Source organism: Pristiophorus japonicus, chromosome 19 (assembly GCF_044704955.1).
Source record: "Pristiophorus japonicus isolate sPriJap1 chromosome 19, sPriJap1.hap1, whole genome shotgun sequence".
Lineage (NCBI taxonomy): Eukaryota > Metazoa > Chordata > Chondrichthyes > Pristiophoridae > Pristiophorus > Pristiophorus japonicus.
The window spans coordinates 16,622,323-16,649,279 of NC_091995.1; the positions used below are offsets into that span (position 1 = coordinate 16,622,323).

The window sequence follows — 26,957 nt, forward strand, 5'->3', positions numbered from 1 at the left end:
TTTCTTTTGAAGTACTGAGATAATGGTTGCCTTTTTATCTGGCCTGAGGGTTTTAAAAAAGTAACTCAACCTCTTTTGATCCCTGTCTGTTTAATTTTTTTACTATTTTCAGATGTATTCCCCCTATTGTGGTTTACCGTTTCCTACACCTTACGGACCACAGGGACCATACAGATACCCACCACCCGATGCCAGCAAGTAAGTTTTCTCTGACTAAAGGGCCGATTGTAGTTGCAGACACAGAAGGCAAAGTAGTCACTCCTAGAAATCGAAACTTTGCAGCTTGGAGCTTTTATGTATTGGTGTCAGCCTTGTCTCGGTGATGTCACTCTCGTATCGGAGTCAAACTTATAGGTTCAAGCCCCACTCCAGACACTTGAGCACATAACGACTGACATTTCAGTGCCGTACTGAGGGATTGCTGCACCGTTTTTCAGATGAGATGTTAAACTGAGCTGCTGGCTACTCTCTCAGTTAGACGTAAAAGATCCCATGTGACAATTCGAAGAGCAGCAGATGAGTTCTCCTGGTGTCCAGGCCGAAGTTATCCCTCAACCATCATCACGAAAAACCGATTATCTGATCATTTTCTGTTTTTGGGACCTTGCTATGCTATGTTTCTCGCACCACAACTATACTTCAACTATATTTCGTACTTTGTGATGTCCTAAAAGGTGCTTTATAAGTTCTTTGCTGACTGTCCTTTTACAGCTTATTAATTACCATATTTTTATAAACACAATTTCTAAATTTGCAAGTGGCACCAAACTGTCAATACTGAGGAGGACTGCAATAAATGACAGGGGGACATGAATAAAATTTCAGAATGGGCATATAGTTGGCAAATTAAGTTCAACACTGATAAATGTGAGGTATTATATTTTGGTAGGAAGAATAGGATGGTCACTTATTACTTGGAGGGTGCGAGTCTAGGTGGGGGAGAGGAACAAAGGGATCTCTGAGTACAAATACACACATCACAAAGTTGCGACACAGGTTAGCAAGGCCATTTTAAAAAAAAAAGCAAGCCAAGCACTAGGGTTTATTTCTAGAGGTATAGAATTGAAAAATAAGGAAGTTATGCTGAAGCTGTATCGAACCTTGGTTAGACCACACTTGGAGTATTGCGTACAGTTTTGGTCGCCATATTATAAAAAGGGTATAGAGGCGCTGGAGTGGGTGCAGAGAAGATTTACAAGGATGATGCCAGAAATGTAAGGATATACATATCGTGGTCAGGAACAGGAGGGTGTGACTACATGTGAGGCAGGTATGAGGACCCAGGATGTAGCATTGGAGGAGCCTCAGCCCTTGCACTTATCCAACAGATACTAGATTCTTGCTCCCTGTTTGGCCGAGGGTAGGGACTGCAGGGAGGATGAGCAAACTGACAACAGCACCGTGGTACAAGTGGGGAGAGTAAAAAGAAATGTGATAGTGGTAGGGGACAGTAGTTAGGGGGATAGATACTATTCTCTGCAGCCGAGAGCGTGAGTCCCAAAGCCGAAGGCTATGTTGCCTGCCCGGTGCCAGGGTTAAGGACATGTCCTCTGGGCTGGAGAGGAACTTGGAGTGGGAAGGGAAAGATCCAGTTGTCGTGGTCCACGTAGGTACTAATGACATAACTAGGGCAAAGAAAGAGGTTCTGCTGAGGGAGTGTGAACACTAGGGGCTAAATTAAAAAACAGAACCACAAAGGTAATAATTTCTGGATTACTACCTGAGCCACGAGCAAATTTGCATAGGGTAAATAAGATCAGAGGGATGAACGCGTGGCTCAAAGATTGTTGTGGGAGAAATGGGTTTCAATTCATAGGGCACTGGTACCAGTACTAGGGTAAGAGGGAGCTGTTCCGTTGGGACGGGCTTCACTTGAACCAAGCTGGGGCCAGTGTCCTGGAGAATCGAATAACTAGGACTGTAGGTAGGGCTTTTAAACTAAATAGTGGTGGGGAGGGATCCAATGAGTGGAAATGTAAAAAGAGAAAGGAGAAAGCAAAAGTGTAGGGTAGCAATAGGGATAATAACCAAGAGTGTGACGGGAAGGGACAGAGAGTATACACAAGACAAAATTAAAAGCTCTATATCTGAACGCATGCAGCATTCGTAACAGATAGATGAGTTCATGGCACAAGTAGAAATAAATGGGTATGATCTGATTGCTATTACAGAGACCTGGTTGCAAGGTGACCAATGATGGGAACTGAATATTCTGGGGTATTTGCCATTTTGTAAGGATAGGCAGAAAGGAAAAGGAGGTGGGGTAGCTCTGTTAATAAGGGATAAGATCAGTGCAGTAGTGAGAAATGATATTGGCTCAGAAGATCAAGATATAGAATCTGTGGGTGGAGTTGAGAAATAATAAGGGTAGGAAGTCACTGGTGGGTGTGGTCTATAGGCCCCCAAACAGTAGCCACACTGTAGGACAGAGTATAAATGAAGAAATAATAAAGACTTAAGAAAAGTACAGCAATAATCATGGCTGATTTTAATCTTCATATTGATTGGACAAATCATGCGGGATGGTTTCTTGGAACAATACGTTGTGGAACCAACCAGGGAACAGACTATTTTAGATCTGGTAATGTGTAACGAGGCTGGATTGATTCATGATCTCGTAGTGAAGGATCCTCTTGGGAAGAGTAATCATGGCATGGTGGAATTTCAAATTCAATTTGAGAGTGAGAAAGCTAGTTCTCAAACTAGTGACCTGAACTTAAATAAAGGTAATTACAAAGGTATGAAGGCAGAGCTGGTTAAAATGAACTGGAAAATATATAAAAGGGTAGAATGTAGAAAAGCAGTGGCAAACATTTAAGGACATATTTCATAAATCTCAGCAAAAATATATTCCAGAAAGAAAGACTAAGAGAAGGATGAACCATCTGTGGCTGACAAAGTAAAGGATGGTATCAATTTGAAAACAAAGGCATACAATGTTGCGAAGAACAGTGGGAGGCCATAGGATTGGGACATTTTTAGAAACTAACAAAGGGGACTAAAAAAAAATGATAGTGAAGATAGCTTATGAGAGTAAACTAACAAGAAATATAAAAACAGACTAAGAACTTCTACAGTTATATAAAAAGGAAGAGAGTAGCCAAAGTAAACATTGGTCCCTTACAGGATGAGAATGGGGAATTAATAATGGGAAACCGAGAAATGGCGGTGACTGAACAAATATTTCCATCTGTCTTCACGGTAGAAGACACTAAAAGCATCCCAATAATTGATAATCAAGGGGCTAATGGTAGGGGGTGGGGAACTTAAAACAATCACCATCACTGGAGGAAAAATTACTTGGCAAACTAATGGGATTAATGGTGGACACGTCTCCTGAACCTGATGGCCTGCATCCTAGGGTCTTAAAAGAGGTGGCTGCAGAGATAGTGGATGCATTGGTTGTAAGCTACCAAAATTCCCTGGATTCTGGAGAGGTCCCAGCGAACTGGAAAATTGCAAATGTAACGCCCCTATTTAAGAAAGGAGGGAGACGGAAAGCAGGAAACTATAGACCAGTTAGCTGAACATCTGTCATTGAGAAAATGCTGGAGTCCATCATTAAAGAAGCAGGACATTTAGAAAATCATAATGCAGTCAAGCAGAGTCGGCATGGTTTTATGAACGGGAAATCACGTTTGATAAATTTGCTCGAGTTCTTTGAGAATGTAACGAGCAGGGTGGATAAAGGGGAACCAGTAGATATTGTGTATTTGGATTTCGAGAAAACATTCGAAAAGGTGCCACATAAGTTACGTCACAAGATGAGAGCTCACTGGGTTGGGGTGACATATTAGCGTGGATAGAGGATTGGTTAACTAACAAAAGCAGATAGTCTGGATATATGGGTCATTTTCAGGTTAGCAAACTGTAACCAGTGGGGTGCCACAGGGATCAGTGCTGGGGCCTCAACTATTTACAATTTATATTAATGACTTGGATAAAGGGACCGAGTGTAATATAGCCAAATTTTCTGATGATGCAAAGATATGTGGGAAAGCAAGTTGTAAGGAGGATGAAAATAATCTACAAAGTGATATAGATAGGCAAAGTGAGTGGGCAAAAATTTGGCAGATGGAGTATAATATGGGAAAATGTGAGGTTATCCACTTTGGTAGGAAAAATAAAAAAGCAAATTATTATTTAAATGGGGAGAGATTTCAAAATGCTGAGGTACAAAGGGATGTGGGGGTCCTTTTACATGAAACACAAAGTTAGCATGCAGGTTCAGCAAGTAATTAGGAAGGTAAATGGAATGTTGGTCTTTATTGCAAGGGGGAGAGAGTATAAATGTACCTAAGTCCTGCTTCAACTGTACAGGGTATTGGTAAGACCACACCTGGAGTACTGCATACAGTTTTGGTCTTATTTAAGGAAGGAAATAGTTGCACTGGAGGCAGTTCAGAGAAGGTTCACTAGGTTGACTCCTGAGATGAAGGGATTGTCATGAACGCAGGTTGGGCTTACACTCATTGGAATTTAGGATACTTCGAGGTGATCTTATTGAAATGTTTAAGATTCTGAGGGGGCTTGACAGGGTAGATGCAGAGAGGATGTTTCCCCTCATGGGGGAATCTAGAACTAGTGCATAGTTTCAGAATACAGGGTCGCCCATTTAAAATAGAAATGAGGAGGAATTTCTTCTCTCAGGGTTGTGAATCTTTGGAATTATCTACACCAGAGAGCAGTGGAGGCTGGGTCATTGAATGTATTTAAGGTGGATAGGCAGATTTTTGAAAGATGAGAGAGTCAAGGGTTATGGGGAGTGGGTGAGAAAGTGGAGTTGAGGCCAGGATCAGATCAGCCATGATCTTATTGAATGGCTGAGCAGGCTCAAGGGGCCAAATGGCCGACGACTCCTATTTCTTATGGAAAGGATGATCAGGCTGGTTCTCTTTTCTCCAAGAAGAAGGCTGAGGGGGTGACCTAATTGAGGTCTTGAAAATGACGAAAGGTTTTGATAGAGTGGATACAGAGAGAATGTTTCCACTTGTGGGGATGAGCATAACAATATCAGATAGTCACCAAGAAATCCAATAGGGAATTCAGAAGAAAGTTCTTTACATAGAAACATAGAAAATAGGTGCCAGTTTGGTTAAAATTTCCCCCTCTTTCTGTTCTTTCTCTCCCTGTTTTCCCCCCCTCTCAAAATCCATAGTCTTTTTCCATGGATTTCATTTAAGCATAGAAATGCATAGAATTTATAGTACAGAAACGCGCCATTCGGCCCAACTGATTCCTCCGCTCTGCACAAATGAGCACACGTGCTGCTGCTGATAAATTCTTGGCTTAATTTCAGTTTCGAGCATTGAAATCTGGCCGCCGTGTTAAAGAAACCATTAAATGATGAAAGTGGTTCAGTAGGCAGTTGCGATCATGTGATATTGAGCCATACAGACTAGAAAAGTCCCAGGTTAAGTTTCCTGCATCTGTGTAGCCAGGCCGACTGGGGTGGATAAAGCACGGAGAAGTGCCCTTGAATGGAATGGGGATCATCCTTCAGTCCCATTCCTGGTTTGTTATATAGTGATGGTGTACAGGCATGGTTGAGTGTGGACATAGATGTTGGAATAGGGCTTTGTTCCTGATGCGCTTACACCAGAGTAGCCTGCCATTAATCACAGTCTGGGAACATAGAGGAAAAACTTATCACTTGGGTGAGATACTGGAGAATTACCAACTGTACCCTGGCATCACGCAGCAATTAAAACTAGGGGAGAAAACTGGAAACCAAAATACTTGTACAAGGAGAATCTTGAATGCGGGTCCTTGTGGATTTGAACGGAATTAGTATTAATCTGATGGTGATCTTGCTTTATATATTTAACTGCGAATAAAATAATGGACACATTGTCTGAATTTCTACATAGGTTTCCTCGTGTTCCCGGACCTCGACTGTCTCAACATCCAACACGGATGCCCGAAGCAGTGAAAAGACCCTCCATCCTCAAACAGGACGACTTGAAAGAGTTTGATGAGCTTGAAAACGAGACTGATGATGGATGGGCAGGTAACTTTCCAAGGACTGGAAGCAAATCAACTGTTGCTCCCTTCATAGAAACATAGAAAATAGGTGCAGAAGTAGGCCATTCGGCCCTTCGAGCCTGTACCACCATTCAATAAGATCATGGCTGATCATTCACCTCCGTACCCCTTTCCTGCTTTCTCTCCATACCCCTTGATCGCTTTAGCCGTAAGGGCCATATCTAACTCCCTCTTGAATATATCCAACGAACTGGCATCAACAATACTGCGGCAGAGAATTCCATAGGTTAACAACTCTCTGAGTGAAGAAGTTTCTCCTCATCTCAGTCCTAAATGGCTTGCCCCTTATCCTTAGACTATGTCCTCTGGTTCTGGACTTCCCCAACATCAGGAACATTATTCCTGCATCTGACCTTTCCAGTCCCGTCAGAATTTTATGTTTCTATGAGATCCCCTCTCATCCTTCTAAACTCCAGTTAATACAGGTCCAGTCGATCCAGTCTCTCCTCATATGTCAGTCCTGCCATCCCGGGAATCAGTCTGGTGAACCTTCGCTGCACTCCCTCAATAGCAAGAATGTCCTTCCTCAGATTAGGAGACCAAAACTGAACACAATATTCCAGGTAAGGCCTCACCAAGGCCCTGTGCAACTGCAGTAAGACCTCCCTGCTCCTATACTCAAATCCCCTAGCTATGAAGGCCAACATACCATTTGCTGCCTTCACCGCCTGCTGTACCTGCATGCCAACTTTCAATGACTGATGTACCATGACACCCAGATCTCATTGCACCTCCCCTTTTCCTAATCTGCTGCCATTCAGAATATTCTGCCTTCCTGTTTTTGCCCCCAAAGTGGATAACATCACATTTATCCACATTATACTGCATAAGCCATGCGTTTGCCCACTCGCCTAACCTGTCCAAGTCACCCAGCAGCCTCTTGGCGTCCTCCTCACAGCTCACACCGCCACCCAGCTTAGTGTCGTCTACAAACTTGGAGATATAACACTCAATTCCTTCATCCAAATCATTAATGTATATTGTAAATAGCTGGAGTCCCAGCACTGAGCCCTGCGGCACCCCACTAGTCACTGCCTGCCATTCTGAAAAGGACCCGTTTATCCCGACTCTCTTGGTTCCTATCTGCCAACCAGCTCTCTATCCACGTCAGTACATTACCCCAATACCATGTGCCTTAATTTTGCACACCAATCTCGTGTTGGACCTTGTCAAAAGCCTTTCGAAAGTCCAAATACACCACATCCACTGGTTCTCCCCTGTCCACTCTACTGGTTACATCCTCACAAAATTCTAGAAGATTTGTCAAGCATGATATCCCTTTCATAAATCCATGCTGATTTGGACCGATCCTGTCACTGCTTTCCAAATGCGCTGCTATTTCATCTTTAATAATTGATTCCAACATTTTCCCCACTACTGATGTTAGGCTAACTGGTTTATAATTACCAGTTTTCTCTCTCCCTCCTTTCTTCAAAAGTGGTGTTACATTAGCTACCCTCCAGTCCATAGGAATTGATCCAGTTTCGATAGACTGTTGGAAAATGATCACCAATGCATCCACTATTTCTAGGGCCACTTCCTTAGGTATTCTGGAATGCAGACTATCAGACCCCGGGTGCTTATCGGCCTTCAATTCCATCAATTTCCCTAACACATTTCCCGCCTAGTAAGGATTTCCTTCAGTTCCTCCTTCTCACTGGACCCTCGGTCCCTTAGTATTCCCGGAAGGTTATTTGTCATCCCTCGTGAAGACAGAACCAAAGTATTTGGTCAACTGATCCGCCATTTCTTTGTTCCCTATTATAAATTCACCTGAATCTGACTGCAAGAGCCCTACGTTTGTCTTCACCAATCTTTTTCTCTTCACATATCTATAGAAGCTTTTTCAGGCAGTTTTTATGTTCCCAGCAAGCTTCCTCTCATACTCTATTTTCCCCCTCCTAATTAAACCCTTTGTTGTCCTCTGCTGAATTATAAAATTCTCCCAGTCCTCAGGTTTGCTGCTTTTTCTGGCCAATTTATATGCCTCTTCCTTGGATTTAACACTCCTTAATTTCCCTTGTTAGCCACAGTTGAGCCACCTTCCCTGTTTTTTTTTTACTCCAGACAGGGATGTGCAATTGTTGAAGTTCATCCATGTGATCTTTAAATGTTTGCCATTGCCTATCTACCGTCGACCCTTTAAGTATCATTCGCCAGTCTATTCTTGTTAATTCACGTCTCATACCATCGAAGTTACCTTTCCTTAAGTTCAGGACCCGAGTCTCTGAATTAACTGTTTCACTCTCCATCTTCAAGAATTCTACCATATTCTGGTCACTCTTTCCCAAGGGGCCTCGCACAACAAGATTGCTAATTAGTCCTTTCTCATTACACATCACCCAGTCTAGGATGGCCAGCCCTTTAGTTTGTTCCTCAACATATTGGTCTAGAAAACCATCCCTAATACACTCCAGGAAATCCTCCTCCTCCGCATTGCTACCAGTTTGGTTAGCCCAGTCAATATGTAGATTAAAGTCGCCCATGATGACTGCTGTACCTTTATTGCACGCATCCCTAATTTCTTGTTTGATGCTGTCCCCAACCTCACTACTGCTGTTTGGTGGTCTGTACAGAACTCCCATTTTTACTTCATTTTAATATTGGGCAACCATCAGATCCGTAGAAATTTCAGTTTCCTGTACCAGCTCATATTTAAGCTTTTAGCTCATAAACCATGAGACTGAGACACATACTTGCATAGGTTTATTATTGTATAGTGCTGGGTGGGAGTACCATTTATTATTACATTATCATCCATAAACTTCTGAAGTCCTTCATATGTTATTTAAGCCATTCATTCTGTTGGCTCTTTTTATCACTTTCCTTCCTTCCCTCAGTTTCTGTCCAATTTCAATTTCTTTACGTTTCTTTCTGACTCTTCTACTTGCTCTAACTTTAAGAGCTGCTTAATTTCTTCCTTCTGCCCCGCACCATTTGATTTTGGAGATGGGAACTGTGTCCTTATTGGTTGAGAACTATTTTTTTAGTGGCTGGTGTGTTTTCAAATTTGACTTGATGGAGGCCAGATTGGTGGCTCACTTGCTTTTATGCATCAAACACAAAACGGGCTGTGCCACCAAGTAGACTCGTCGGTAGCCCCCAAAGGCTGACAGCAGAGAAACTTTTTTTCTGTAGCGCTTGAAGGGTCACGTTGTGGCCTGTTGCATTGGAAGCTGTATTCTACGTATTCCATGCACACTAGCAGTGCCTGCAGGATTTACCCAGAACTGGCAGCAGTTCGTACATGACTCAAGAGGGGAAAATGATGCTTGTAGTGAAACTGCATTCATCAGGACGAGAGAACATCTTTGTGCAATGATTGCGATGTTACTGGCTCATAGTCATCATAGGCAGTCCCTCAAAATCGAGGAAGACCTGCTTCCACTCTAAAAGTGAGTTCTTAGGTGACTGTACAGTCCAATGCGGGAATTACAGTCTGTCACAGGCAGTTGAAGGAAAGGGTGGATGGGGAGCCTGGTCTGCTGCATGCTCCTTCCAGGGAAACTCATTCTCCTGGGTGGAAAGGTGGAGGGAGTTTATGTTGTTGGTGGGGGGTGGGAACTGCGCAGTTAACTCTCATAAGAACATAAGAATTCTGAACAGGAGTAGGCCATCTAGCCCCTCGAGCCTGCTCTGCCATTCAAAAAGATCATGGCTGATCTGGCCGTGGACTCAGCTCCACTTACCCACCCGCTCCCCATAATCCTTAATTTCCTTATTGGTTAAAAAATCTATCTATCTGTGATTTGAATACATTCAATGAGCTAGCCTCAACTGCTTCCTTGGGCAGAGAATTCCACAGATTCACAACCTTCTGGGAGAAGAAATTCCTTCTCAGCTCAGTTTTAAATTGGCTCCCCTGTATTTTGAGGCTGTGCCCCCTAGTTCTAGTCTCCCTGACTAGTGGAAACAACCTCTCTGCCTCTATCTTGTCTATCCCTTTCATTATTTTAAATGTTTCTATAAGATCACCCCTCATCCTTCTGAACTCCAACGAGTAAAGACCCAGTCTACTCAATCTATCATCATAAGGTAACCCCCTCATCTCCGGAATCAGCCTAGTGAATCGTCTCTGTACCCCCTCCAAGGCTAGTATATCCTTCTTTAAGTAAGGTGACCAAAACTGCACGCAGTACTCCAGGTGCGGCCTCACCAATGCCCTGTACAGTTGCAGCAGGACCTCCCTGCTTTTGTACTCCATCCCTCTTGCAATGAAGGCCAACATTCCATTTGCCTTCCTGCACCTGCAAACTAACTTTTTGGGATTCATGCACAAGGACCCCCAGGTCCCTCTGCACTGCAGCATGTTGTAATTTCTCCCCATTCAAATAATATTCCCTTTTACTGTTTTTTTTTCCCAAGGTGGATGACCTCACATTTTCCGACATTGTATTCCATCTGCCAAACCTTAGCCCATTCGTTTAACCTATCTAAATCTCTTGGCAGCCTCTCTGTGTCCTCTACACAACCCGCTTTCCCACTAATCTTTGTGTAATCTGCAAATTTTGTTACACTACACTCTGTCCCCTCTTCCAGGTCATCTATATATATTGTAAACAGTTGTGGCCCCAGCACCGATCCCTGTGGCACACCACTAACCACCGATTTCCAACCCGAAAAGGACCCATTTATCCCGACTCTCTGCTTTCTGTTAGCCAGACAATTCTCGATCCATGCTAATACATTTCCTCTGACTCCACGTACCTTTATCTTCTGCAGTAACCTTTTGTGTGGCACCTTATCAAATGCCTTTTGGAAATCTAAATACACCACATCCATCGGTACACCTTTATCATTACATGGCTTGAACTTGACCAGGAATAACAATTGTGAAACTGGGAATCGGCCATTCTGCTTGTTCCACTTTGTTAATGTGCATCTTTACTTCTGCAGGAGCACACGAGGAAATAGACTACACTGAAAAGCTAAAATTCAGTGATGACGAAGATGACGACGATGCCGAAAAGGGGAAATCTGATAACAGGTCAGTGCGAGAGAAACATTAGTCAATCCCAGTGATTACAAAAAAAGTATAGTATTTGGAGGAAATGGCTTTTAACACTTCGTTATTGCAGTCCGAGGCCATTAGAGGGAGCAACGGAACGGGCCCGGCCCGGCCCGGAAATCGGTGCAGTCCCCACCTGCAAGACCATCAGCAGGCCGGTTCATTCAGAGGGAGTCATGTGTGGCGGCATGCCACTGCAGGGAGCAGCGCGTGCTGCTGCAGGAGAGTGACAGCTGTGAAGAGGGCATCTGGATTTGGAGGAATCCAGGTTGCTGATTTGGAGTGCGGCCAGGTACAGTTGGAGCGACGAGGTCGGGGCGGAGGAGTGGCGAGAGCTCGTAGAGGGACGTGATCAGGGCCCAGGAGAGATGTGCATTTGTGGCCTAGAAGAGGCAAGGGCCCAGGGGCAGAATGGGCCAACCCACGCTGCGATATGTGTGTGTATGAGGTCCGTGCAGCAGAGCTGGTCTCCAGTCGTCTTGGGTAATCCATTCCACTGGACCAAGACCTAGCTCTGTCAAGCCCGTGTGGTGGCGGGTATGCAATGGCCACCACACATTTTATTTATAAAAAAAATTTTAAATCCACGCACTGGCATCTTCCATCCTTCAATATGCAGTTCGGGACCTGGAATATCATGTGCTTCATTGAAACGCCTGTGAACTCATCCCTTTTTGGCGTGGAAGCAAGTCATTCTCGTTTCGAGGGACCACCGCTGATGATTTTAAATTGTAGTTCGTCTTTAATTTGTAAGCTCTTATATTGAACTTATACTCGATGCAAAAGCAACATACTGCGGATGTTGGAAATCTGAAATAAAAACAAAATGCTGGAAATACTCAGCAGGTCAGGCAGCCTCTGTGGAGAGAGAAACAGAGTTAATGTTTCAGCTCGATGACCTTGCACCGGAACTGTACTCTCTAATTGTATAGGATTTAGATGTAATCTCAACCCCATATATATAAATCTGATTGAAATCTTTTACAAAGAAACTAGTTTGATTAATAAAGTGCATTGCACTAAAGCATGGGTGTTTGTCCAGTAAACTAGACAAACTGTTTGCCCAAACAAAACCTGTTTTTTTTCTTTTCTTTGATTTTTGGCTGGACAAGCTGGGTTCTCCAAACTCTTTGTGCACAACTAGGGTAATTTCATTTCCTTTTTCTCTACTCTCCCGCCTTCCCCTTCTATAGATATGTATTGATGCTGTTGAGCGTGGTCAGTGCTTCAATGCTGATAGCCTGAGCAAGAACACTGACGTTGGTGCATCTGTCTTCCCAGTGGATTTGCAGAATCTTGCAGAGGCAGCACTGGTGGTACTTGTCCAGCGGTTTGAGATATCTGCTGTATATAGTCCAAGTCTCTGAGCCATAAGACCATAAGCTTGGTGCCAGATTTAAGGTCCTGGTCATCAAACATTCTCTTCCTCAGGCTCCTCACCCACCCTTTCCTGTGACAGAGACTGTAATTCCCGCATTGGACTGTACAGCCACCTAAGAACTCACTTTTAGAGTGGAAGCAAGTCTTCCTTGATTTTAAGGGACTGCCTATGATGATTATTAATGCTGTGCGCTCCAAACCACTACAACCCTGCTCTCCCAGCTTTGGCTTTTTGGTTTGTGTTCTGTTCTGCATCCGAGTATGACCATTCCGGTGTTTTGGTCGCTTGATTTATAAATGCTTTATGGCATTCGAGTAGCCCTGATGCAAACTTGTGCAAGATTGCAGTGAGTGCGGCTGAAAATTATGATCATCTTTTGTACAGGGACGGCCAGTTGAGTCGGCCTGATCGGCAAGAGTTGCGCAGCTCTGAGAACAGGAAGGAGACCCCCTCGGAGGAGCAGTCGTCTGTCAAAGCGGCTAGGGGTGAAGGTCCAGCCCCTGCCCAGACAGAACTGGGGCCAACTGGAGCCCAACCGCCCAGAGTTTCAGCCAGCTGGGGTCCTGCTGTGGATTATCAGGTACATGGCCAAGAGAACCCTTATCATTCACATTTTCTTTTGTTCATTGTTTGCCAATCTTTGGGGGGTTTTCCAAGATGCGTAATCTTAGTAAATGGGACCAAAGGCTTCATCTCGTCTTGTTCTCCTACAGATGATTTGTTTGAAACTAATTTGACTGGAATTGCATTATAGTTGAAGTACCTGTTGGGATAAACTTTGATTTCGCCAATGGTAGATTAAAGCCGTGTATTTGTTTGACATTTTGTTCCACAGGCATTTAGGTCATGTTTGAATTCTGCCATCAGATATTAACCAGAATGTAAGGGTCATTTGTGAAATGGGTTTGGGTAGTCCAATCTATTTGCTAAAGATTGTGGGTACGAGGATGAAGCTATCACTAAAGCAGCACCTACTTGGAGTGCTGGTATTGGAATTGGTACAGTAATGGGGGGGGAATACCTGTTTGGGTCGAGGTGCGTTGTTGGGCAGGGTAGACAGTGCAAAACTCGCAACGAAAATAATTTCTGTGCTGATTTTTGCTTTTAACCAGCGTGGCACTTCTGCTTTACCATTGGGGGAACCATTTTGCAGATAGCTGTGTCGTAACTACCTGCTTGAGGCTAGTTTTCCAGGCCGGATGTGACAAGTGAGGGGGCGTCACTTCTGGCGATCTGGAGGAAGGTGTTATCTGCTAGGTGACAGGTTATTTATCAAATAAGCATGTTTAAGTGCCTCAGTACTTTGACGAGCTGTCCATTTTATTCACTTTCCATATACCAATGCTCTGAGCTTGATTGTCTCGTCGAAATGTATTAATTCTCTCTGATGGCCTTGTAAGCTAAATGCAGCACAGTGTGGTTCTGAGTCAAGACCAGAGTGCGCAGGTTGGATTCTTAGTCTGCACTGAGTCAGCTGAACCACAACCAGGGCAGCGGTTTGAGTGCTGCAATTGACCTCCGTGCCAAAGAGGGAAAAGATGCATCCACTTGCTTTCAAGTGACCCCACCTCCCCCCTTAGCGCATTTGTAGATGTCTGAGGAGTATGAGACTGAGTTGCTCTCCGAGGTCAAGTAGTCTGCTAACACTTGCTGTCCTGGCTAACAAATGAAGATTAACCACTTGGCAAGGTACTGAAGGGCAACTGGTTGTTGTGTAACTAGCTGTACCCCAGTATTGGCCAACTGGTGTAAAAATAAAAAGCCCTATCCGTCTCATTGCAGTATCCATGCAGGTCCACTGATGCAGACAAGTGACTGTCTCCATGTAGCATCTTCTCCGATTCCTTAAAATGCAGGTTTCTGCAGTACTCTATCTGGCCTGGATATGCCTAAAGGGACCGTGTCTAGAGAGCTTCATTATATCTAACCTGAGCTGGGAGTGTTGGATGAGAAATGTAGAGGGAGCCTTACTCCGACGGGACTGTTTGATTCTGGCACAATGTTTGAAATGGAACGCGCTCCGTCAGCAGTGCAGAAATCCAAGAAAAATTATGACACAATAGTTTAATTCACCACTTGTTCTGATTTTTGCTCATTATTTCTGGTTATCATGCAAAGGATTTTAGCTACACAGTCTGCTTTTAAATCTACCTCCTCTTCTTCCTCACCACCCCGTCTCTTTCTTCCAACAACCCCCCCCCCCCCCCCCCCCCCCTTTCTAATGTCCACTACTGGGGTAAAAATCCTAATATTTTAAACTCAGTAACTATGTCTTTTTAGGGTCGAAGAACAGGCATGGGCTCACCTCACGAGCATCAGGTAGCTCAAGGGCCGTACAGCATCTACAGGCAGGCCGCTTCCCCCAGCATGCATCAGGTTTGTAGGGTTAGCAATAGGTGACGACACATGACTGACGATTCAAGTTACAAAAAGGAGTGCCTTGGTTTAAAGTTAAAAGTGGCTTTACCTCGTCTTCTCATTTGAGAGATACTGAGGTGAGGGAGCCACGGTCCATAGTCCAGGACATGGTTAGAGAGAAACTGTGTCCAGTATCTGGAAAACTCAACCAGATGCAGGGGTGTCACTGAGAAAATTAATGTTGTTGGTAGCCACAGGTTGCCCTCCTCCGAGATCCTAGGTCGAGCACTTAGCCATTCGTGGATAGGGAGGTGTCTTTTTGAGGCTGTAATCTCTTGTAAGGGATTGACTAGATCTGGCCCCTCACTGCCAGGTAGCCTTGTGATAATAGCACAGCAAGAGTGTCTTAGAGAATTTCCATTTGAAGGCTCTGGGGGCTGCAACTTTAGACTGCCCTATGAGCCTGTCCAAAGCCTTGGGAAAGTGCACCACCGGTTGGGTAATCTTGAATCAGCAGATGAGTAAACATTAAAAAGTTTTAAATAAGTATTTTTATCTTTTTCTCTCTCCCCCTTGTTCTCCTTTCCCTCCCCCTCCGTTTGTGTTCACTCTGTCCCTCACCCTTTCCTTTAATGTTTTTTGTTCATTTAGGCACATGCTGTGTGCACCATTTTCCTCCTCCTATGAGCAGCATGGCCTGGGTTAGTAATATCTCCACAGGTACTGCTCTGCATGTGTTTCTGCCATGCCAGTCCTGACTCTGCCCAATATTGTCTGGACCTGACTGGTAGTTGTCTCGTGCAACTCCCTCCCGGTTCTGATGTCTGCGTCACACCAGAAGCATTGACCCATCTTTCTCTTTGCTGGTCAGGCTCTGCATTACCAGCATTTTTCTGTGTCCATTTTTAATGTATAGTTTTTTTTTGTCACTGCCTCCTCTATCATCTAAGGTCTTGCGACTAAAGCTGTCTGGATTCAGTGCCGCCTTCAGTTCCTGTGTTGATGGAATGAACTTAATCACTATATTAGCAAGACTGCTTGAATCCTTCTGCAATTAAGCTTGGTGTTTTAACGCAGGCAATCTGTGCAGTGGGGTGGGGGAAAGCAGGCAGTGTGCTCAGGCTGTGAGCCCGCAGTAATCCTGTGCAGGGCTTCTAATCCAGGCCAGCGCGCGTGGACCTCCCTGGAGTGGCAATTCTGACGGGAGGTTTCCCCCTTTTTTCCCACTTTGCAGGCTGCAGTTCCCCAGGACAAAACCAACCTCGCCCTGGCCAATCAAAAGGCGCCTGTGGGCGAAGACGAGGACGAGGCCTGGCGCCAGCGGCGCAAGCAGTCCTCCACCGAGATCTCGGCTGCCGTGGAGCGGGCGCGGAAGCGGCGCGAGGAGGAGGAGCGTCGCATGCAGGAGGAGCGGCGGGCCGCCTGCGCCGAGAAGCTGAAGCGCCTCGACGAGAAGTTTGGCGCCTCGGAGAAGCGGCAGAAGTCCGAGCAGGAGAAGGAGGAGGCGTCGGAGGAAAAGGAGAACGAAGAGCCCGTCGCCTCCAACAAACGGCAGCGAACGGCCAGCAGCAGCAGCTTTGAAATGGCACAAGGTATTTAATTTTTATTCTTTTTTTTTTAAAAAAAAAAGCACTTGCCAATTCAAGGGTGAACGAGCTTTCTGTTTCCGTTTCCCCCTCTCTGGGTCCCACGCGCTGTTACCCAATCGAGAACGTAAGTGACTGCTCCTGTCCTATCGTGGTGCGTGCAAGTTGCTCATGGTCTATTTAATTTCTCTCCCTCCAAGAGCAGGCTGCTATTCTGCCACTCGACAATCTGGCGAAAATTGGCCGCATGAGAGAAATGAAGGCATGTTTGCTTTTTCCATTTTTAACAAAATGGCTCTTTAGCATCGAACCTGGCTACTGTACACCATTGTGCAGGTTACGCACCCCCCCCCCCCCCCCCCCCCCCCAGTCCTGTTGGACTGGAAGTACCTTGTGTGAGCAAGAATGCTCGGCCTTGATTTGCTGGGGTACCTGTGCAGGTAATTTGTCTCCCATTTCGCAGCCTACTGGGCTCCATCCAATGGCTGCTTGCTGCAAGCATGGGACGCGCCCGAACGTCCCAGAAAGGGCCAGACTGGAAGAGTTTGGGTACAATGCCAATTTTGTTTTTTCTTTGCCTTTTTGCTTTCCAGCTGAGCCCCCACCTCCTCCTGAAAAGGAAACTGTTGAAGTGAAAGAGGAGGCAGGGGCGGTGAGAGTTGAGTCAAAGGTAGAAGCAGTGGTACCCGGGAGACAACCGCAAGCTTCCCAGGGCTACTCCAAGTACCAGAAGTCGTTGCCACCCAGGTTTCAAAGACAGCAGCAGGTAAGCTTTCTGCGGTCTAGCCGTCACAAGCAAACACTTCCTTCCTGAAGTAAGGCAGTGTGCAAATGCTTCGCACTGCAACGTGGTTGGCTGTAATGGAGCAATTTACATGGAGAACCGCTTGACCTCCTTTTTTTTTTAATCTTCTAGTGTTTTTAATGAATTGCCCATAGCCACTGCCCATGCACGGTTAGTTAATGAAGAATATGTGGATTTTTATGGCTCCATGTGGTGATTTTACACTCATAATTTGTATATAGCTATCCTCTACTCACTGCATTTTGCTGGAGAAATCACCCTGCTTTTATCAGGAGACGTTGCTTTAATTTTGGTCATAAGTTCTGTTCGCTGTAGTTTGTAGGGACACTTTTTTTTTTAATTTAAAAAAAAGACTCTGTAGACTGTTTGCTGCGAGTCCTGCCCCGCCTCAACTCTGACAGTGGTGTCAATAGACACTCTGGATTTTTATATATACAAGTTAGGAGAGACTTCAAATACTTGCTCTGCAGCCATCTAATAGCTAGAGCCTGCCACTACAGTGATAGTTGACATAGCCAGACCTAATTGGAAGAAAAGTGTGATCAGAAAGTAATGTCTGTGAACAGGATGTGCTGTGCAAGATTTTTAACTGATCTTGAAGACCAATTTGCCGACCCAGAAGACCTCTTGGAATGTGCAAGTATGATAATCAAGTGAGATCAAGCATTAGGCTTGGTTGTGATGCCTCCTGCAGTCAACTAGCCCACTGACTCTCGCTGTCCAAATTGGTGCACGAAGGATGGTCTGTTGAACCAGGTGGGTGGGGTGGGGTGGGGGGGTTCCCCACAAGCCTCGGAACCATAGCTCTGCAGCCTCCTTTTAAGGATGGGGATGGTACAAAGTTTTAAAGAGTTTTTAAGTTGCACCGAAGCAATGCGGCATTTTTGTTTTATTTTGAAATTCAGGAGCAGCTTCTTAAACAGCAGCAGCAGTGGCAGCAGCAGCAGCAACACCAACAACAGCAGCAGCACCACCACCAGCAGCATCAGTCTTCCCAGCAGGTCCCTCCGCAGCAGCAGCCGCCACAGCCGCAACCACTTGCGATGGCCCCGTCAGTGCCCATGCACCCACAGCAGCAGAAGCCCATGTACCCGGGTTCCATCGGCCGCCCGCCGCCGCCACCCATGCCCCCAATGGGCTACGACCCGCGCTGGATGATGATGCCGCCGTACATGGATCCTCGCATGATGCAAGGCAGACCCCCTATTGACTACTTCCCGCCTGGCGTTCATCCTTCTGGTAAGTGGTGACTCTGGTCCCGTCCCCCCGTCCCCCCCGTCCCCCCAAAAAATTTGCTTGCTCTCCCAACTTTTTTTTTAAATGCAGGATTCAGCCAGCAGATTGCACTCAGAAACTTGTCGCTGGGTGCCGAACTGAACTAAATTGCTCCCTCCCATGGATACCACGTTTGCATCGAGGAAATTTACGAGGATGTTGTTGGGAGTAGAGAATCTTAGCTACGAGGAACGATTGGATAGGCTGGGTTTGCTTTCCCTGGAACAGAGGTGGCTGAGGGAGACTTTTATTTGGGGGTATAAAATTGAGGGGCTGAGATAAAGTGGGTAGAAAGGGCCTATTTCCCTTAGATGGGGCAAAAACCCGGAGGCATAGATTTAACGTAATTGGTAGAAGGTTTAGAGGGGATTTGAGGGGACATTTCTTCACCAAGAGGGCTGAAGGGGGTCTGAAAATCACTGCCTAAAAAGTGTGGTAGAGATAGAAACCCACACTCCATTTAAAAAGTACTTGGATGTACAGTTGAAGTGCCGTAACCTACAGGGCTACGGACCAAGAGCTGGAAAGTGGGATTAGGCTGGTGGATAACTCTTTGTTGGCCGGCACGGACATGATGGGTCGAAATGGCCTCCTTCCATGCTGTAAATTTCTATGATTCTATGAAACAGCTTGTGCTGCAAGTGATCCTGCAGTGGCTGCTGGTTATTCCGAATTTGCCAAGTCTTAATGTGCAGCTTCCAAAAGGCAGAAACATGACTTCATATTTCTGGCTGCGGGCTTTCCTCAAAAGTCTGCGGGGGAGAGTGGGGGGGGGGGGGGGGGGTGGTGCCAGGTCCCCTTTCAGCCATGTGCAAACCTTGTTAGTCCACAGTCAGCACAGCATGGCCCCACTGGTAGTCTCTTACATTGGCTGGCAATGATGCTTTGCCTTCAGAAATTAAAAAATGACTACATCACAGTTGACGTTCTGCGCCCCTGTAATATGAAAATGGTGGAAATGTAAGCAAAAGCTGCCATTCACTAAAGGTTTGCTCCACTTACTTAGGACTGCAAAAGTAATCTGTTTGGCAGTCATGCAATTGAAATTACAGCATGTGAAGCGAATTCCCAGTAAAATCTGCCCCTCCTTTAAAGCCTTCTGATTTCTAAAGAAGAATCTTTGTACACGTCCCGCATGCAGGTTCCTGGGCTATGACTGTTCATCTGACAGTGTGTTCAAAATGCCCTCTATCAGACTTTTTTCTCAGATAGCAGGTTCTTAAAGTTGATGCGAAGCCATGAATGCTGGAAGATATGATTCATCAATAAACATCTGGCCATGAGAGTTAAACGGGCAGTCCCATAGTCGGATTATATATATTCAAAAGGGAGTTAGATGAAGTTCTTACTACTAGGGGGATCAAGAGGTATGGCGAGAAAGCAGGAATGGGGTACTGAAGTTGCATGTTCAGCCATGAACTCATTGAATGGCGGTGCAGGCTAGAAGGGCCGAATGGCCTACTCCTGCACCTATTTTCTATGTTTGTTTCTATTAGATGCTTGTTTCAGCATGCAGAGGGGAAGGATAGCTGTATAAATTCCCTGTGGAATTGTCAGCTGAATCTGGTAAATGGAGGGGAGAATATCTGGATGGTTTCAGCTTATTGGTCCCTGTAGTGTTGAAAACTGCCCTTTAAACTCTGCCAGTTTAACATACAGACCTTGAAGTGTCCACTTTTTAACTAAACGGTTTGTTCTCTTGTGTAAATTGGCATCCCGTTGGAGCAGGATGACTACATCTACACTAATGGTTCTTTTCTTTTTAGGTTTACTGGCTCGTGAGCGTTCAGACAGTGGTGGTTCTGGATCTGAACCCTTTGACCGACACCCTTCAAGGGGTACGCCCCCTATTGACCCCAAGTTGGCCTGGGCTGGCGATGTGTTCCCGTCAGCAGAAATGCGGCCTTTGGCTTCACCGATAAGACTGCACGAGGAGGATGACAAAGGCTTGAGGTCTGTTCAGATATGCCTTGTATGTGGAGTCGTTTTTTAAAAATAAAAGTACTACTTGACAGTGGGTGAATGCAGCGCGTGTGAAACCGAGCCATACGAATCAGAAGGTCCCAGGCCTGTGGTCCATTAACTGATCTCTGTTGGAGCTCAGCACTTAGATTGAGCGTGTCTAGACTACGGGGGAGAGGGGCTGCATAAAGGAATAGTCAAAGGTCTCCACTCCTGATCATTATCTAATAGCTCCAGAATTGCCGGCTGTGTCGTCAGCTTCCCGGAGCACTAAGCTATGGAATTCCCTCCCTAACTCTCTCCGCCTCTCTAAATTTCTCTCCTCCTTTAAGGTGCTCCATAAAACCTACCTCTAAGACCAAGTCTCCTGTCCTACTGTCTCTTTGTGGCTCGATGTCATATTTTATTTGCCAATGCTCCCATGAAGCGCCGTGAGATGTTTTACTACGCCGAAGGCAGTATAATAAATGCATGTTGTAGCGATCCCTGGTAGAATATGTGGATGTCAGTGATTAAGGACGGTTACAGGCTCACCTGTGGTGCCCCAAATGGTTGAATATCATGCCAACAGTTGCCATCAAGGATTTCATACGAGAAAGTCATTTGAAGGGCCTCCGATGCCTGTGGAACTGCGCAGAGGCAGGAGTACGCATCTTCAGGAGTGGAGTGAAAATTAGGGGACGGGAGGCTGGCTAATGTATTTTCAAGGATGACTTGCATTAAGAGAAGCTGCCCGCATTCAGTATCTCCCTTCATTTTATGAAAGCTACTTCACTTTTCCATGCGTTATCCTGAAAGGGAATTCACCACTTCAAAGCACCAAAATGCAATTATTTGTTTTCTTGTCGGCTGTGGGTAATTTGATCCCAAACCCGCAACCTCTACCACCTACAAGGACAAGGGCAACAGGGAACAACATCACCTGAGTCGCTCACGCCATCCTGCCTTGGAAATATATCACCGTTCCTTCATCGTCACTGGGTCAAAGCCCTGGAACTTCCTCCCTAACAGCACTGTGGGAGCGCCGCCATCATCATCACAGGTAGTCCCTCGAAATCGAGGAAGACTGCTTCCACTCTAAAAGTGAGTGTTCAGGTGACTGTACAGTCCAATGCTGGAATTACAGTCACTAACAAGTGGGGCAGACAGTGATTGAGGGAAAGGGTGGATGGGGAGTCTGGTTTGCCGCACGCTCCTTCCGCTGTCTGCGCTTGATTTTTGCATGCTCTCGGCGATGAGACTCGAGGTGCTCAGCGCCCTGCGCCCTCCCAGATGCTCTTCCTCCACTTTGGGCAGTCTTGGGCCAGAGACTCCCAGGTGTCGGTTGGGGATGTTGCATTTTATCAAGAAGGCTTTGAGGGTACCCTTGAAACATTTCCTCTGCCCACCTGGGGCTCGCTTGCCACACAAACTGCAGCAGTTCAAGAAGGCAGGTCACTACCACCACCTCGAGGGCAATTGGGGATGGGCAATAAATCCTGGCCTAGCCAGCGACGTCTAAATCCCGTAAATGATTTTTTTTTAAATTGTTGCTGCTTTGCAAAGAAATGGCAAAATCATATCTAGCCATAAGATGCATCCTGGCCAAAAATTATTTTGTTTAAAGCTACTAATCACACTACCCTAGTCCAGAAATTGTGCCCATACTTGTGAAATTATTTTGGCATTTCAGGAGAGACCTTGTCCGTTTAGAACCATAGAAGTATAAAGCACAGTAGTTTACAGCACAGAATGAGGCCATTCGGCCTATTTTGTCTGTATCGGCTCTTGGCCAGAGTAATCCTAAACTAATCCCGCTGCCTTATACTCCCCCATAGCCCTGCATTTTCCTCTGCTTCAAATATTCATCTCTTACTTTAATAGGTGAAATGGTCCCTGCCCCAACTAGAAAGAAAGTCTTGCATTTATATAGCGCCTTTTACAACCACCAGACGTCCCAAAGTGCTTCACATTGAAGTGTAGTCACTGTTGTAATGTAGGAAACGCATCAGCCAAATTGCACATAGCAAGCTCCCACAAACAGCAATGTGATCATGACCAGATCATCTGTATTAGTGATGTTGATTGAGGGATAGGTCTAGGGCACCAGGGAGAATTCCCCTGCTCCCCTTCGAAATCGTGCCATGGGATCTTTTGCGTCCTCCTGAGCGAGCAGACAGAGCCTCGGTTTAATGTCTCATCCGAAAGACTGCACTTCCGACAGTGCTGCACTCCCTCGGCACTGCACTGGAGTGTCCGCCTACATTTATGTGCTCAAGTTCCTGGAGTGGGACTTGAACCCAAACGTTTGGGCTCAGAGGCGAGGGTGCTACCCGCTGAGCCACAACTACTCCCTGTGACAGCTTTTTAAAAATATATCAAAAATATAAAGCAATTTCTACTAACCTTGATCTCTTAAATGGCTATTTTAAAACCATTAGCCATCATTGCTGACTCGTCATCTGGGGAAATAGTCCTTCTTTGTTTAGCTTATCAAAATCCTTCATAATTTTAGGATTTTGTTTAGATCTCTTTCCTTTCTCTGCTGCAATGGAAACAGCCCCAGTAACTCCAGTTTATTTTAAATGAACTGCCTCTGGTGAAATAGTGGGTCGCAAAAAGCGTCTTATGAACATTAAGGGTTCTGTATGCTAACGTTACAATAATGTAATTTCTAGGTTCTGATGCTAATTATGGCAATTTAAAGATTCCCTATTCACGGTTGCCTTGTGCAGTTCCAAAAATAGGTAGATTTTAACCGACATCTTCCCTGTCCCCAAACCAGGGCTCGGTGGTTCACTGCAGTTTGGTTGCTGAATCATAAAGACCTTGGGAGGTTGCAAATTTGATGCTGAGCCAGCAGATCCCAGCCAAGGCAACAATAGTGGAAGTACTGAGATGGAGTGGGGGGAAAAGTGCCTGCTTCTATTGGAAATTTTGTTTCATGTGAACTTTGGGAGAAGATAGCACTGGGGTTTGGCTGTGATATCCAGCGCACCCATACCCCACTTTCCAAGTTGCAAACAGACTGCCGGCACTCTCTGTTTAATCTTCCATGAGGAACGTTTAGTTGGGTGAAGGCTGTCAGCAGCTGTTGATCTGACCATTGGCATGAGTCAGCGTGCTGAAGAGAAGGGGGGAAAGGCATATCTGAGTATAGCGTCATAACATAAGCATTAGGAGTAGAATTCGGCCCCATCCCCATATCCCTTGATTCCCTTAATATCCAAAAATCTATCGATCCCAGTCTTGAATATACTCAACGACTGAGCATCCACAGCCCTCTGGTGGAAAATTCCAAAGATTCACCAGCCTCTGAGTGAAGAAATTCCTCATTTCAGTCCTAAATGGCTGACCCTTTAGTCTGAGACTGTGACCCCTGGTTCTAGATGCTCCAGAAACATCCTCCCTGCATCTACCCTGTCAAGCCCTGTAAGAATTTTGTATGTTTCAATGCGATCACCTCTCATTCTTCTAAACTCTAGAGAATATAGGCCTAGTCTACTCAATCTCTCCTCATAGGACAATCTAGGACAATCCCCCCCATCCCAGGAATCAGTCTGGTGAACCTTCGTTGCACTTGCTCTTTGGCAAGTATATCCTTCTTTAAGTTAGGAGATGAAAACTGTACACAGTACTCCAGGTGTGATCTCCCCAGGGCCCTATATAATTGCATTAAGATATCTTTATATTGTGCAATATAACATTGGTGACAATATCTGTTCCTCATTGGCTATTATTTTATTCACACAGAAGTGAAACCCCACCAGTCCGACACAGAGACGCAGGGCCCCCTCAATCCTTCATGAGTGGCCTCCAGCAGGTTTCAGAAAGTGGGCCTCGGCATGTTGCCCAGATGCAGCGATATCCACTGGTAGAACGCCTAGATGAGCAGCGACAGACCTCCTGGCAAAATTCGCTGCCCAGCGTCCAGGCAGAGCTGGGGAGAGACCGGCGGGTCGAGATGTCTGCCCAGCTCCAGCATTCGCATTCGCAGCGCAAGGCGGACCAGGAGTCCATGTCGTTGCGCAGGGAAGCCGTTCAGCTGCAGCACGAAGACAAAAAGGTCGAACCACTCGTCATGCACGTGTCTCGAGAATCCGGCCAGCTTTCCACCAGCGTGAAGAAGGCCGGGCCCCACGCTCAAGCGCTGGAGCTCCTGCAACACAAGGAAGACCACTCCGCCAAAGAGAACAAGCAGGACGAGAGCAGGAAAGGAGACAAACCCAATCGCCAGGACATGCACAGAGCCCAGCGGAAGGAATCCAAGACGGAAACCCGTTGGGGTCCGCGGCCGGGCAGTAAAAATCGTGACGAGATGGGGGACAAACCGGCCCGGAGAGCTGGCCCCATCAAAAAGCCGATACTCAAGGACATGAAGAGAGAAGAAAGTGAACAGGAAATGGAGAAGGGAAAGCCTGCTTCGGGAGAGAAAACTGTTGTCAAAGGGAAGGACAAGCCGCAGGAATCCAAATTTGAGCTCGACCCTTCCAAGCAAGATTCTTCATCCAGTTTGAAAGTGAGCCAGCCTGGCCCTTCTATGTCTGCCTCCAATAAGCCTTTGTCAGGCCCTTCTGTTTCCAACATGCAGGACGACCGAGGCAAGGCGAAACCCACGGGAAAGGATCAGAGGCCTGAGAAAATGAAGCCGTCCAAGCCTCCGCCGAAGGACTTCAACAGCGGCCCTCCGCCCCCTCGGCGCAACAGAGATCGGGATCATTCGTTTGACCGCAACTACTCTGGGCGAGGTAGGGGCAGGGGGCGCGGCGAATTCTTCTCGCGGGGCAGAGGCTACCGGGGTGCCTACGGCGGACGGGGACGAGGCGGCCGGGGCCGCAGCAGGGAGTTCCGGGGCTACCGGGAGCCCGTGTACAGGACGGACGAGGGCGGCCCCAAGGGCTCCTTCCGGCCCAGAAACCCCAGCGAGACGCGCAGCGAAGGCTCCGAGTACGAAGAGATCCCGAAGCGGCGCCGCCAGAGGGGTTCCGAGACCGGTAGCGAGACGCACGAGAGCGCCAGCGACGTGGCTCACTCCGACAAGGAGGTCTCCTCCAACTCCAAAGAGCCATCGAAAGAGTTCAGGAATTCCGATCAAGGCCGGACAGACAAGAGGAACCGGTCCGAACCCCCCAAGTTTGGGGATAAAATGCCTCCCCGGCTGAGTGACTCTTCTCGTGGCAGGATCTTCACCCCACGCGGCGTGCCGTCCAGGCGAGGCCGCGGAGGTATGCCCCGAGGCGGAGGCGGAGGCGGAGGCGGTGGTGGTGGTGGTGGTGGTGGTGGCCGCCCTCAGCAAGGTGGCTGGTGTCCACCTTCCAAGATGTCCCCTCCCAAGAAGCAGCCCTCCAAAGAACAGATGAAAGCCCCTGAAAACAGGCCCCCCGACGTCCCGCCAAGCAAAGAAATTGAGAAGAGCCTACCCGATAAGCCACCGCTGCCAATCGGCGACCCAGTCATGCCTGAGGGGCAGCCTCACCGGCTGGAGAGACCCATCGATAGACCGCCGAGGAGACGGCGTCACGGGCGCGCCCAGCAGCAGGACAAGCCGCCGCGGTTCCGCCGCCTGAAGCAAGAGCGGGAAGTGGCCGCCAGAATGAACGGAGAAAGGAACCCTTTCCCAGCCGAACCCTTGCCGCCGAACCCCCCTCCCAACCCGCAAACCGAAGAGATCAAAGAAGTCATGCGGACCGCGGCCGGCACCAAATCCCCGGACCTGTCCAACCAGAACTCTGACCAGGCCAACGAAGAATGGGAGACCGCGTCCGAAAGCAGCGACTTCACGGAGAGGCGGGACAAGGACGGCGTCTTCATGAAAAATGCCCCCGGAGGCATCAAGTCGATCGATCCCAACTCTGCCCAGAAGAAGGAGTCGTCCAAACGCAGTTTCTCCAGCCAGAGACCAGGGATGGACCGGCAGAATCGGCGCTCGAATCCGGGAGATTCCAGTGGCAAAGGCAACCGCAATAGCGCCGGGTCTGTCAGGAATGAGAAACGCAACTGGCCATCACCAAAGAATAGGAGGTATGTGAATAGGGATAAGGGAATCGAGGGATATGGGGATCGGGTGGGAAGGTGGAGTTGAGGTAGGTCAGCCGTGATCTTATTGAATGGTGGATCAGGCTCGAGGGGCCATATGGCCGATTCCTATTTCTAATGCTCTTAACATCCTGTGCGCTCTCAGAAGGGGAAAATGCAGGGAGCTTGGATGGGGCTGCTGCAATTACTATTGGTTCCCTGGGATAGGGAGGGATTGAAGAATCTGTTGGGATTGCTGCTGTTAATGTCTGTCCAGTGATCCCTGAGGTAAACTGTATTCTGTTAAATTTACAGCAGTTATGGAAAAGCACAAAGATATTCCGGGAGTAAAAGATTTCAATTGGGGAAAAGCTCATTTTTCTAGGCTCAGATGGGATTTAGCCAAAGTGGGCTGGAAACTGCTACTTGAAGGTAAATCCGTGAGAAAGTCAAGGAGGGGATCCTGAGGGTTCGGAGCAAGTATGTTAAAGAAAAAGGGTGGGATTAACGAATCTAGAGCCCCCTGCTGCAGGGTAGGATAAA

At 46.7% G+C, this 26,957-nt stretch overlaps 1 protein-coding gene across 5 annotated transcripts in view; it reads left to right on the forward strand.

Moving 5' to 3' along the window:
- Positions 1-26,957, forward strand: part of LOC139229752 (protein PRRC2A-like) — a 182,332-nt gene that overhangs the window by 104,769 nt on the left and 50,606 nt on the right. For 4 of the 5 annotated variants that reach the window (XM_070861308.1, XM_070861311.1, XM_070861312.1 and 1 more), the window contains exons 8-17: positions 113-198; positions 5,871-6,010; positions 10,942-11,032; positions 12,819-13,014; positions 14,715-14,810; positions 16,027-16,384; positions 16,972-17,144; positions 18,089-18,422; positions 20,225-20,411; positions 24,153-26,420. In XM_070861308.1, coding sequence (XP_070717409.1) covers positions 113-198; positions 5,871-6,010; positions 10,942-11,032; positions 12,819-13,014; positions 14,715-14,810; positions 16,027-16,384; positions 16,972-17,144; positions 18,089-18,422; positions 20,225-20,411; positions 24,153-26,420 — 3,929 coding nt within the window. The remainder of the gene's footprint in view (positions 1-112; positions 199-5,870; positions 6,011-10,941; positions 11,033-12,818; positions 13,015-14,714; positions 14,811-16,026; positions 16,385-16,971; positions 17,145-18,088; positions 18,423-20,224; positions 20,412-24,152; positions 26,421-26,957) is intronic. The other variant, XM_070861310.1, reaches the window with a different exon arrangement.